This window comes from Melanerpes formicivorus, unplaced genomic scaffold, assembly GCF_026170545.1.
Source record: "Melanerpes formicivorus ecotype bairdi unplaced genomic scaffold, bMelFor1.0.p_v2 SCAF_169, whole genome shotgun sequence".
Classification (NCBI taxonomy): Eukaryota; Metazoa; Chordata; class Aves; order Piciformes; family Picidae; genus Melanerpes; species Melanerpes formicivorus.
The window spans coordinates 543,734-556,025 of record NW_027142521.1 but is presented as its reverse complement, the minus strand read 5'-3'; the positions used below and the strand labels follow the sequence as shown (position 1 = coordinate 556,025).

General features: G+C 43.0%; 1 protein-coding gene across 5 annotated transcripts in view; it reads right to left on the bottom strand.

The window, feature by feature from the left end:
* AGL (amylo-alpha-1, 6-glucosidase, 4-alpha-glucanotransferase) overlaps positions 1-12,292 on the bottom strand; it is a 49,213-nt gene that overhangs the window by 17,896 nt on the left and 19,025 nt on the right. For 4 of the 5 annotated variants that reach the window (XM_068169181.1, XM_068169180.1, XM_068169183.1 and 1 more), the window contains exons 13-23: positions 10,629-10,752; positions 9,620-9,783; positions 8,950-9,051; positions 7,514-7,666; positions 7,284-7,434; positions 4,804-4,928; positions 4,580-4,692; positions 3,569-3,703; positions 2,357-2,487; positions 1,357-1,493; positions 248-381 (exon numbers count right to left, since the gene is read on the bottom strand). In XM_068169181.1, coding sequence (XP_068025282.1) covers positions 248-381; positions 1,357-1,493; positions 2,357-2,487; positions 3,569-3,703; positions 4,580-4,692; positions 4,804-4,928; positions 7,284-7,434; positions 7,514-7,666; positions 8,950-9,051; positions 9,620-9,783; positions 10,629-10,752 — 1,469 coding nt within the window. Of the gene's footprint in view, positions 1-247; positions 382-1,356; positions 1,494-2,356; positions 2,488-3,568; positions 3,704-4,579; positions 4,693-4,803; positions 4,929-7,283; positions 7,435-7,513; positions 7,667-8,949; positions 9,052-9,619; positions 9,784-10,628; positions 10,753-11,129; positions 11,254-12,292 lie in introns of all 5 variants that reach the window. The other variant, XM_068169184.1, reaches the window with a different exon arrangement.

Genomic DNA, 12,292 nt, shown 5'->3' with positions numbered 1-12,292 from the left:
TACTTAAGGTTTCTTCGGGCTACTATGCAACACCACCAGCAGCTATAAATTTATAAGCTGGACAGATAACTGAACTCTCTATCTCCTAAAGCACCTCTGTTAGAAGATGGATTTGATATTCACTATGAATTTTACCCTTTTACACTGGATGGATATGAAAATCAAATCACATTCTCCAACAGATAAAAGTAAAGAACTAGATAAATGCATGCAGATGCCTCTTCTAGCTTTGATATATCATGCATACCTAGACATCTGACGCCATCCCACATCCAGAAGCGTTGTGTATGCACCCACTAATATGGCATCAAAGTAACATGGGATGAGGTAACGTGGAATTCTCTTTAGGTAGACAAACATGGCCTTCAACCACTTCCCAACCTAGTAAGATACAACATCATTACAACTTGATCATGCTAGGATTCCAAACCCAGTGCTCTAAGGATCCATGTAGTTAAAGTATTTGTCACAGTTTCTACGCATCCATTGCACTCAAATTATGCTTGATCACCACAAAGTTGAGGTTATCTTCAGTTACTAACAGCACCACTGGCAGGCAACCATTCATGCCTAAGAAGCTGTACATGCTAGAAACTTGTGGTAGAAACTGCTGTACCCTCCCACTTAAAAATTACAACTAACAAAGATGAACTCTAAGAACAACAGTAGGGAAATTTCTGTACTGTGTCTCTACTATGACATAAAGAGGCAATAATATCATTGAGATAAAGAGATTGTATTTTATTAGTTTTGCAGGAAAAAATGATTAAATGATCACAAAGAAGTTATTGAAACACAGTAGTAAAGGAAAGGTGCAATTCAAAAGGCATCACTAGAACTTAAGCATGGGAAGGAGGTTTATCAGTGCTCAAAAAGACATGATTAAGAGATGAAGCTTGAGACTAGGGACAGGAAAAAACATTGGAAGGCTAAATTATGTATGGCCACTCGTGAAAATGACTGTAGCTCTGGATCCAGGAGACCTGTGAAGGACTTCCTGGGACGTCTTAACTATATCCCCATCATGTGTGCCTTAGCAGTAACTAGGCCCTCTTTTAACAGTATTTAAAAGAAATAAAAATGGCAACTTCATATTCATCTGAGGAAAAGTAAACAGACAGGGAAGGACCACTGCAGGCTTTTTTGCAAGAGCTAACAACCCCTCCATGACACACACATATTTTGCTTCCCTTTTGCTGTCTGTTCTTAAAGCAGGATTGAGGAGAAGAACTTTTGGTTTAGTCTCCTAGAAGAAACTGCCTAGACAAGAAATGTTACAGAAGGACTGAATTTAAAAACATACCAGTGACTGACCAAGAAATAAACTAGAGTTACCAAAGAAGTAATTATACTCACTTCTGCACAGGCTCCTGCACGTGAAATCAGACGATTACTGACATAATCAATCATCCAGTCTCCAGATCTTAAATTATCACAAAGTGGGTGACCCAAATCATTCTTTGGCCTAATGTCTGCCATCACTGACATTAACCCTGAAGATACAAACCCAATTCTGTATTAGAAGGATAGAGAGAAAATATTTACAAAGGCCTGCAGTGACAGGATGAGGGCAATGGCTTCAAACTAGAGAAGAGCAGATTTAGATTGGATGTTAGGAATAAGTTCTTCATTATGTGGTGGAACACAGAACAGGTTGCCCAGGGAGGTGGTTGAGGCCCCTTCCCTGGAGATACTCAAGGTGAGGCTTGACAAGGCCCTGGGCAACCTGATCTAGTTGGGATGTCCCTGCTGATTGCGGGGAGGCTGGACTGATTGACCTTTGGAGGTCCCTTCCAGCCCAGACTATTCTACGATTACCATAAACAGGAATTAACATTCAAGAAGAAAAGTTACACAGCAACAAACTCTTTTAACTGGATGTGGCTAGATTACATCTCTTGATCTAGGATACAACTCAATTGTTGTTTCCTCAGCATAGATCCTAGACAGTTGTGAAAACTGCTATGGAATAACTAGCATAATAGAATTCATACATTTGATAAATGATGGACACTTCTCCATAATCTAGTAATGTCTAGGGTTTAATTAACTTGACTTTTCATTGGAGGTTTATATATTTGATTTGATTTTATCTTTTTCAAAGCAAGGGCACTGGTTATAAAACATACTGAAACTTAATATTGAAGCCCAGAATATGAAGAGAGCCAGGTGTTGGTTTAGTGTATGGGATTTCCTGGGTACAGCACTGATTAGTAGTACTGTCAGAAGGAAAGATTTTCCTGGGTTTTATCCAAAACCCAGCACTAGTCATAAAATAGCCCTATGGTATGATCTAGATTGTGCAGCTCTGTTTTGCTTTTCTTCTTGAAAGAATGAAAAATGCCCCATCTGTTACCTTGGAGGCCTGCATACTTCAGTGGTGACCAGTTTGGTATATTGTAACAACCTCCGCCGTCCTCTTGCTCTTCTGCCTCACATCTATACAGGACTTGATTTAGGTCAGCCAAAGTTAGTTTAGATGCAATGCTGAAAACAGAGTGGAGAGAAAATAAAATAAAGTTCAAACCCCAAAAGCAACATTAGTGGGGAACTGGATAAAGGCTTTCCTAATCAGCTGTGGTTTAATCAATTCTGGTTTCAGACTAGCATTAAAATAATTAAACACACACAGCTCTTTCACCAATTAATCTTGGAAATTAAGAGCATGGTTTGTTGAGATGTTCCAAGATGCTTTGCTTAGATGTCTCAGTATTTATTTAGAAACACAGTACTGAGTACAAACCCCAAACCCAACACTGACAAACACTCTCTGCTACTAAGTCCACTTCAAGCAACAGTCACACAGAACATGAACAAAGCAGGCTGGGAAGATTTCAAGCATTAACCCTCGGTTAGTATTATACATATCAAAAGAGTATCTCGAAGTTTTGATTGTAGCCTGGATGATCCAAAAACATCCACACCAACAGAAAACCACACTGCTGTGGTTTGAAGGGGGAACTTCAGCCTAGCTCCTAACTGCAAAATGAGAGTAGTGATTTTCCATAGACTCAGAGTAAAAAGGAAATTTGGACATGGAACAATAACAAGGGATAGGTATAGATCATTTCATTACACTCTCTCTCCCCCTCTCTCCCTCTTCTGTCACTTTTGCTTGCAACTTTTCTCTTTCTCTGCGGCCTTGCAGGGACAATCTGTTTGGACTACTGTGTGAGAGGTACCTGGAAGGAACGGGAGGGAAGGGAAGAGGCTACTAAGGGCCCCCCAAGACTGCCTAGGGGCAGTCAGGGGCTTCCAATTGTTGAATTGTAAATGTATGTAAATATATTTTGTACATATTCATTGCATTTTATACTTCCAGATTTCAGCTTACCTTTTGTAAATAGAACTTCCATTTTGCTTCCCAGTTCTGAGGTTGGTTGGGTTTGTTTTTCTTTTGGGAACTTACTCTGGGGGAAATTTCCAATTAGTTGGGGGGGGGGTAATCTCAAACCCACCAGAAACACCCGAAAACTCAAACCAAGCTCAAAGGATCACTTTAGGTTTCCAGGCTGTTCCTTGGCTCCTACTGTAGCTCTCTTAGTTCAGAAACTTAAAGGACACTTACGAAGAAAATAAGGTATTTAATATAGGTGCTGAATGGTCATCGGGAAGACTTCCAGATTTAAAATGAGGGCTGAACTGGATCAGATGATTGCGGAGCACACCGACAGCTTCCTGCGCCTTTGGGTCAAGGCTGACCCTGCAAATCAGAATGCACAGCTTGTAGAAAGGTAAGACTTACAATACCTACTCTTAGGTTTTAAAATAAAGAATCCTATAATTAAGGGGGGCCTACAGGAAGGCTGGGGAGGGACTTCTCAGGATCTCAGGTAGTGATAGGACTGGGGGGAATGGAATGCAGCTGGAGGTGGGGAGATTCAGGCTAGATGTGAGGAGGAGGTTCTTCACCCTGAGAGTGGTGAAGCCCTGGAATGGGTTGTCCAGGGAGGTGGTTGAGGCCCCGTCCCTGGAGGTGTTTAAGCCCAGGCTGGATGAGGCTCTGGGCAGCCTGATCTAGTGTGGGGTGTCCCTGCCCATGGCAGGGGGGTTGGAACTAGAAGATCCTTGTGGTCCCTTCCAACCCTGACTGATACTATGATACTACGATAATTCTACTGTAATTAATCATCCCAGAGAGCTGCCAGGGTGATAGAATAGAATAGAATGAAGGGACTGGAACACTTCCCTATAAAGAGAGGCTGAGAGCCCTGGAGTTTTTCAGTCTGGAAAACAGAAGACTGAGAGGGGATTTAATAAATGTTTACACACATGTGAGAGCTAGGTGTCAAGAGAGAGGGGGCAGGCTCTGCTCAGCTGCACCCTGTGATAGGAATAATGGATATAAACTACAACATAGGAGGTTCAGAGACCACTGGAACAGGCTCCCCAGAGAGGTTGTGGAGCCTCCTCTGGACACTTTCAAGACCCATCTGAATGCATTCCTGTATGACCTGTGCTGGATTCTATGGTCCTGCTCTGGCAGGGGGTTTGGTCTCAATGATCTCCAGAGGTCCCTTCCAGCCCCTAACATCCTGTGATCCTGTAATATAGCCACCCAGTAATTACAATAACATACCTGAAAACTATTACACTTCCTGGGGTTAACCTTTCGAATTCTATTTCTTGGACAAATTCATTTGGCCCTTTTATGGCAGTTCCAGCTTGCTTTATGATTTTGCTGTCTTTAACCTTAGGAAAGAAAACACATTTGCAACTGAAATTCAGCATTACCTTGCTAACATAAAAACACCACACATTACAAAATGCTGCATCAGGATGTGGGTGAAGGAAGCCAATTACCTGGATGTGCTCACTGAGCTCCATTGTGAAATTAGGCAAGCCATTTATAAAACACCTGTCTTTCTCATAAGGTTTAGCTTTTCTCTCAACAGTCCTGGCCTCAAGCACTACTTCTTCTATTTTTCCTAAGAAAAGTTAAACCAGGTTGCAGCTGTTAAGATACTCTAAATGTAAAGCTGTTATTTAGAAAAATATGAAGCAAAACACAGAATTAAAACAAACATATACAAATAGATGTATTTATATAAGGAATTAATTACTTGAAACACAAGTCTCTGTGGTACAGCTGAAGAACAACCAAATGGGTGCCAAAACATGTGGGAAATTGTCTTAAATACCCTGTGCCATTGGCTCTGCTGTACTTAAACCTGCAACTCTAATTTTGTAATAAATTAACCATAAAAATCAGTCAACAATTAGTGAAATACAACATGCCTTTTGCTAATTACCAGCTCTGTACCAGAATCATAGAATCAACCAGGTTGGAAAGACCTCAGAGATCATCAAGTCCAACCTATTACTTAATACCTAACACCTCCTGACAACTAAACCATTGCTTCAAGTGCCACATCCAATCCTTTTTTGAACACCTCCAGGGACAGTGACTCCACCATCTCCCTGGACAGCACATTCCAATGGCCAATTACTCTCTCAGTGAAGAACTTTCTCCTCACCTCCAGCCTAAACTTCCCCTGGCACAGCTTGAGACTCTGTCCTCTTGTTCTGGTGCTGGTTGCCTGGGAGAAGAGACCAAGCCCTACCTGGCTACAACCTCCTTTCAGGTAGTTGTAGAGCAATAAGGTCTCCCCTGAGCCTACTCTTCTCCTGGCTAAACAGCCCCAGCTCCCCCAGACTCCTCTCATAGGGCTGTGCTCCAGCCTTGGTGCCCTTCTCTGGACACACTCAAGTATCTCTGTCCTTCTTAAATTGAGGAGCATACAGAAGACTGCATCAGATTGGTTACCAAACTGCAGCTACAGATGGTTTATCTTCCAGGTGTAGCAACATATTATTAGCATTCAAATACTGTGATTTTGTCTATCCTATTAGCAATTTGCAAACTAATGCACACAAGTCTTGCAGCCACTTGTAAATGACTAAAACAGACACATATACACACTCAAAGGGCTCTTCAGTTATTTAAGTTCTTCCAAGCTCTAGTTCCTGGAGAGATTCAAGGTGAGGCTCAATGAATAACAGAATAAACCAGGTTGGGAGAGACCTTCAAGATCATCGTGTCCAGCCCATCAACCAATCCAGCCCACCTAAACAGCTAACCCATGGCACCAAGCACCCCATCAAGTCTCCCCCTGAATACCTCCAATGACGGCGACTCCACCACCTCCCCGGGCAGCCCATTCCAATCACTCTCTCTGTATAGAACTTCTTCCTAACATCCAGCCTAAACCTCCCCTGGCACAGCCTGAGACTGTGTCCTCTTGTTCTGGTACTGGCTGCCTGGGAGAAGAGATCACGATCCGCCTGTCTACAACCTCCCTTCAGGTAGTTGTAGAGAGTAATAAGGCTCTGGGCAGCCTGGTCTAGTCAGGGATGTCCCTGCTGACTGTGGGGAAGTCAGACTAGATGACCTTTGGAGGTCCCTTCCAGCCTGGACCATTATATGATAACAGGAGCTGTGCCACTACAAGCAGTGTCAAGGGCATTTTAATGCCATGACACGTAAGAAAATGTGATTATTCTTTTTTTCTTAGGACCATTTGACTCTTCTCAGTCACATCCTCCCTATGAAGCCTTGTAGCACTTCAGGTGGGATTTCAATGGAGCACTGAAAGGCATAGTATTATGTGGCCTTCCATTTTTTGAAGGGGGCCTATAAGAAAGCTGGGGAAGGACTTTTCAGGGTGTCAGGGAGTGACAGGACTGGGGGGAATGGAACAAAACTAGAAATGGGTAGGTTCAGACTGGATGTTAGGAAGTTCTTCACCATGAGGGTGGTGAGACACTGGCACAGGTTGCCCAGGAAGGTTGTGGAAGCCTCAGTTCTGGAGGTTTTTCAGGCCAGGCTGGATGTGGCTCTGAGCAACCTGCTGTAGTGGAAAGCATCCCTGCCCACAGCAGGGGGATTGGAACTAGACAATCCTTGATGTCCCTTCCAACCCTGACAATCCTGTGATTAAAAAGCAAGTTTGGAAAGCTTCTCTTCACAAATATAATAAGTATATTAAGTAAACACTTTGCATATTCACTGTTATGTTTGGTCTGTAATTAACTACATATTATCTTCATATTAACTTATGCCCTAGGAGGTTGTTTCTTAAGACATACTTTAAAACTACAGAAATAGTCATTTAAAAGAACACTCAATGGCAGTAACAGACTAGTGTGATGAGATGTTAGTCTTTTTTTCCCAGTGTAACACAGAATAAACAGCAACCGACCCCAAGGCCCCCAAGTATGTATTTGGAACACCTTCAAATATTTTTGTACACCTGCCATCTCCTGAAAAGAAATCTGATTACCTGGGATACACATTTCAGGTACTTCTTTACTGTAGAAGGAGGTTTTAGGATCCCTGAAGGCAGTTCGACTTACAGCCACAACAGACTGATGGGTGTTAGGGCAGTGCCTTGTCACAGCCACTATATCTTCATCAACTTGATCCACATACACCTGGAAAAGACAGACATTGCAAATGTGCTCACTCAGAACATGAATATGGACAAATTGCAGCATTACTCTCACTTCTTGCCTGACTAAAGCCTTTAGCCCCCAGCTCCTGATGCAGTCTGTTTATGGCCAGCCTTCCTGCTAGAATTCCTGTTTGGAAATTAACTTCACCAGGACTCAGATGTGCTGCTGGATTCCATTTTGAGTAAAACCTTTCTTCAGATACCACAGAGATCTGTAAAGAAATTAAAAGTTAAGCAAATATTAACTCTCTGGGGGAAAAATGCAACAAAAACACACACACACAACAAAACAAACAACCAAAACCAACACAGGTAGAAGTCTCAACTACATAGTAATTCGTATTTGATATGAAACTGGGCAATCCAAAAGTCATGGCTGTTAGTAAACTGCTTGGAATTTCACTTAAATGACACTAAAAGATATTGTATAGAATTACAGAATGGCAGGGGTTAGAAAGGATCTCTGGGGATAATCTAGGCCAACCCCTCTGCTAAAGCAGGGTCACCCATAACAGGCTGCCCAGGAACACATCCAGGCTGGTTTGGAAAATCTCCAGAGCAAAAGACTCCACAGCCTCTCTGGGTAGCCTGTTTCAGTCTTACCTTTACAGTAAAGAAGTTTTTCCTCATATTGAGACAAAGCCCTTTGTGTTCCAGTTTGTGTCTGGGGCCTTTCATCCTGTTGCTGGGCACTACTGAACAGAGTCTGGCAACATTCCCTTGCCACCCACCCTTTCAATATTTATACATATTTATACTGCATCCAGTTCTGGAGCCCCTGTTACAAGGATCTGGAGGTGCAGGAACGTGTCCAGAAAGGGCCACGAGGATGATCAGAGGGCTGGAGCTCCTCTGCTATGGGACAGATAGAGAGTTGGGGCTGTTCAGTCTGAAGAAGGCTCCCAGGAGACCTTATTGTGGCCTTCTAGTACCAGAAAGGGGCTACAAGAAAGCTGGGAGGGACATTTTAGGGTGTTAGGTAATGATAGGACTGGAGGGATGGAGCAAAACTAGAGATGGGTAGATTCAGATTGGATGCTAGGAAGAAGTTCTTCCCCATGAGGGTGGTGAGACACGGGCACAGGTTGCTTAGGGAGGTGGTAGAAGCCTCATCCCTGGAGGTTTTTCTGGCCAGGCTGGATGTGGCTCTGAGCAACCTGATATAGTGTGAGGTGGCCCTGCCCATGGCAGGAGGGTTGGAACTGGATGACCCTTGGGGTGCTTTCCAACCCTGACAATTCTATGGTATTAAGAAGATTCCCTCTTAGTCTTCCCTTCTCCAGGCTTAACAGTTTCAAGTCTCTCAGCCTTTCCTTATAAAGGAGATGCCCCAGCCCTTACTTGACCAAGGAGTTATCTGCCCAGATGGCACGCTGCACCCATTTGTCATATCCCTGATTTGCAGTCTACCAATTAGCAAGGCAAATTATGTCCTAGAAGAAGAATAAAAGTTTACATTTTATAAATTAACTTAGAAATTCAATGGTGGACATACCTGATGTGGTACCAGCTCATCATAGCCTTTGGTGCTTCCTGTGGCACAGCATGCCATGGAAACAATCATTGCACTAGGAAGAGCATCATACGCAGATCGGTGCTATGTCAAAAAGCAAAGAGGTAATAAAAAGTGAAACAAGAAGATAGATTCAGTTTACCAGAGGAATTTTTTTTTCTTTTATCATAATTTTCTCAATTAAAAAAGAATTAGTAAAAAAAACCCAAAAACCATCATTAAAAATTCACCGTAAATGCACTAACCAAAGCAACTTAAGAGAAATCCTCAATAATAAGTACTCCAATGCCTACCACTCACTCTCACTCTCTCCTGCACAGCAAGAGCTCAGGAGAACAAGTTAACAAGCAGAGACAAAGCCACTTATAGTAGCTGGAATGAAAGAATCAAACCAGCTCATTAGTAGCTTTATATTTCTTTTGGAAGACAAAAGTCTTTTTCTCTGGGAAGACAAAAATCTTCCACATCAGAAGAACTTGTTATAAAATTTTATTATCTGAATGAAAACTTGAAGGTCTCCCCCTCTGCCCCCACCCCCTCCAAATATTTCTCACAAACCCCATACAGATTGCATCAAGCCTTCCCATGGTTCAGAAATATCAGTTCAAAACACATTGACTGCAAGCGTTGGTTTCTCTGTTCAGGTGCTCACCTGAATTGGGCATTCATTATCGTGTGTAATATCCATGAAGAGAGCATGAGCAATAGCTGGCATCAAAGGCCTCAACCGCGGCTGAACAAAAGAGCCAACGGGCTCACCACCAAAACGATAAACCAACCTTCCCTCCTCGTGGCTATTGTAAGCAGTCATTGCCTCTAAAGAACAACATCGGTAAGCGTTTGCATAAGAATACCACAGGGTACAGCATGCACAAAGACATCAACGCAGCATTTTACACTTGTTATTCTGGTGTGTTCAACAACGAAACTAGAGATTGGGAAAGCACATATAATGTATTCTGCAGCGTGGATACACAACTTGGGGAGTATTCCATTTACTATAATACATCAAGGTAGAAAGGGGAGAAAAAAGCAGAGACCTGAAACTCTCTTTCACATGCTTTTCGAAATCCATGCAACAGAAATCAGACATGATGCAGCACTTGCATAGCAGAACTGTGCTACAACTTCTTCTTCTATTGCTAGAATAAGAACAAAATATCTCAGGTAGTGATAGGACTAGGGGGAATGGAATGAAGCTGGAGGTGGGGAGATTCAGGCTGGAGGTGAGGAGGAAGTTCTTCACCATGAGAGTGGTGAAGCCCTGGAATGGGCTGTCCAGGGAGGTGGTTGAGGCCCTGTCCCTGGAGGTGATTAAGCCCAGGCTGGATGAGGCTCTGGGCAGCCTGATCTAGTGTGGGGTGTCCCTGCCCATGGCAGGGGGGTTGGAACTAGATGATTCCTGTGGTCCCTTCCGACCCTGACTGATACTATGATATTTACCCTTCTGTAAACTAATGCAGGATGTCTTCTGTTTTTTTTAATACCTAGTACTGTATATTTGCTCAGTACCCAAAAAGTCACAATACAAAACCTGTGCTTTGCATTTCACTCTCTCCATGTAATCAGAAGAGCATCATCCGGAAGAAACCTTTTCCTTGGAAAAAGCACATCACCTATAACCTCTCTTTGGAAAGAGACCACACACACAACAAGCCTACCTCTTATTAAGGAGCTAATGCCCAGCCTGTTCACAAAGATATTGTCCAGCTCCTCATTTCCTGTGAATAGTTCAGCCACTACATACAAATCGGCTCGCGATTTTCTAGCTGTGTCCAGCATGTACTGCAAAAAGCACAGCCAAAAAAGCCACAGAAAGGGGAAAGGTAGATACAAAAAAGGACAAGTTTCAAAGCTAGGCAGGGATTGGACAATAGGAAAATGCCATGCAGCAAAGATAAATGGAAAGGCAAAATTAAGGAACAAATAAAGTTGTTAGACAGAAGAGGACACACAAATGTAAGCAAAAAAATCAAGAATCAGCACACAGCGCAGGAGAAGTTCAATAGAACATGAAGAAGAAAAGGTAATTGCACAAGCAAACAACATGAATGTGTAAGAAAAACAGGTAGGAAAAAAAAAGGCATACCAATGTTAGTTTCACATTAAAAACTCCAAACAGTACACACCAACCCTGTGTAATTTTCAACTGCTTATTGTACCTCTAATCAGGCTGGAAATTCCCAGGCGGTTGACAAAAATATTGTCAAGGTACTCACTCCCAGTGAAGAGTTCAGCTACCACATAAAGATTATGTCTGACTGCTCTGGCTGTTGCTAGCATCTCCTACAGATCATAATACATTTTTTTTAATGCAAGACATCCATTGCCAGCTGTGTGTGCAATCATTAACATGAACCAAACATAAACCAGTCAGTCACAGATGTAGATCATTAAGAAATATTAGTAACAGACAAGGTTCACAAATCCTTCTTTATATTTGTGTTACAGAGTTATTTATGGACTGAGTAACCCTGTGAAATCCTGTGACAGCATGAAGCTAATTGCAACTTTGTTTTTAAACAAGATCTTAACTGAAAATGCAAGAACAGGTCCTGCACTTGGGTCACAACAGCCCCAGGCAATGCTACAGGCTTGGGGCAGTGTGGCTGGAAAGCTGCCTGGCAGAAAGGGACCTGGGGGGTTCTAGTGGACAAGAAGCTGAGTATGAACCAGCAGTGCCCAGGTGGCCAAGAAAGCCAATGGCATCCTGGCTGGGATTAGAAATGCTGTGTCCAGCAGGAGCAGGGAAGTGATTGTCCTCTTGGTACTCAGCTCTGGGGAGGCCACACCTTGAGTGCTGTGTTCAGTTTTGGGCACCTCAATACAAGAAAGATGTGTTGGTGCTGGAGCCAGTGCAGAGGAGGGCAAGGAAGCTGGGGAAGGGCCTGGAGAATAAATCTGACGAAGAGCAACTGAAGGAGCTAGGGATGGTTAGTTTGAAAAAGAGGAGGCTGAGGGGAGACCTCATGGCTCTCTACAACTATACAAAAGTACATTGTGTAGAGGCTGGTGCTGGTCTCTTCTCACAGGTCATTAGTGATAGAACAAGAGGGAACAGCCTCAAGCTGCCACTGGGTAGGTTTAGACTGGACAGTAGAAAAAAAAAATTCATGGCAAGAGTGGTCAGGCATTGGAATGTGCTGCCCAGGGAGGTGGTGGAGTCACCAAGCCTGGATGAGTTTAAAGGTGGCTTGGATGTGGTGCTTGGGGATCTGATTTAGGGGTGAACCTTGTAGAATAGGGTTCTGGGTTGGACTTGGTGATCCTGAGGGTCTTTTCCAACCTGAATGTTTCTGTGATTCTGTAACAAAGGTTGGATCAA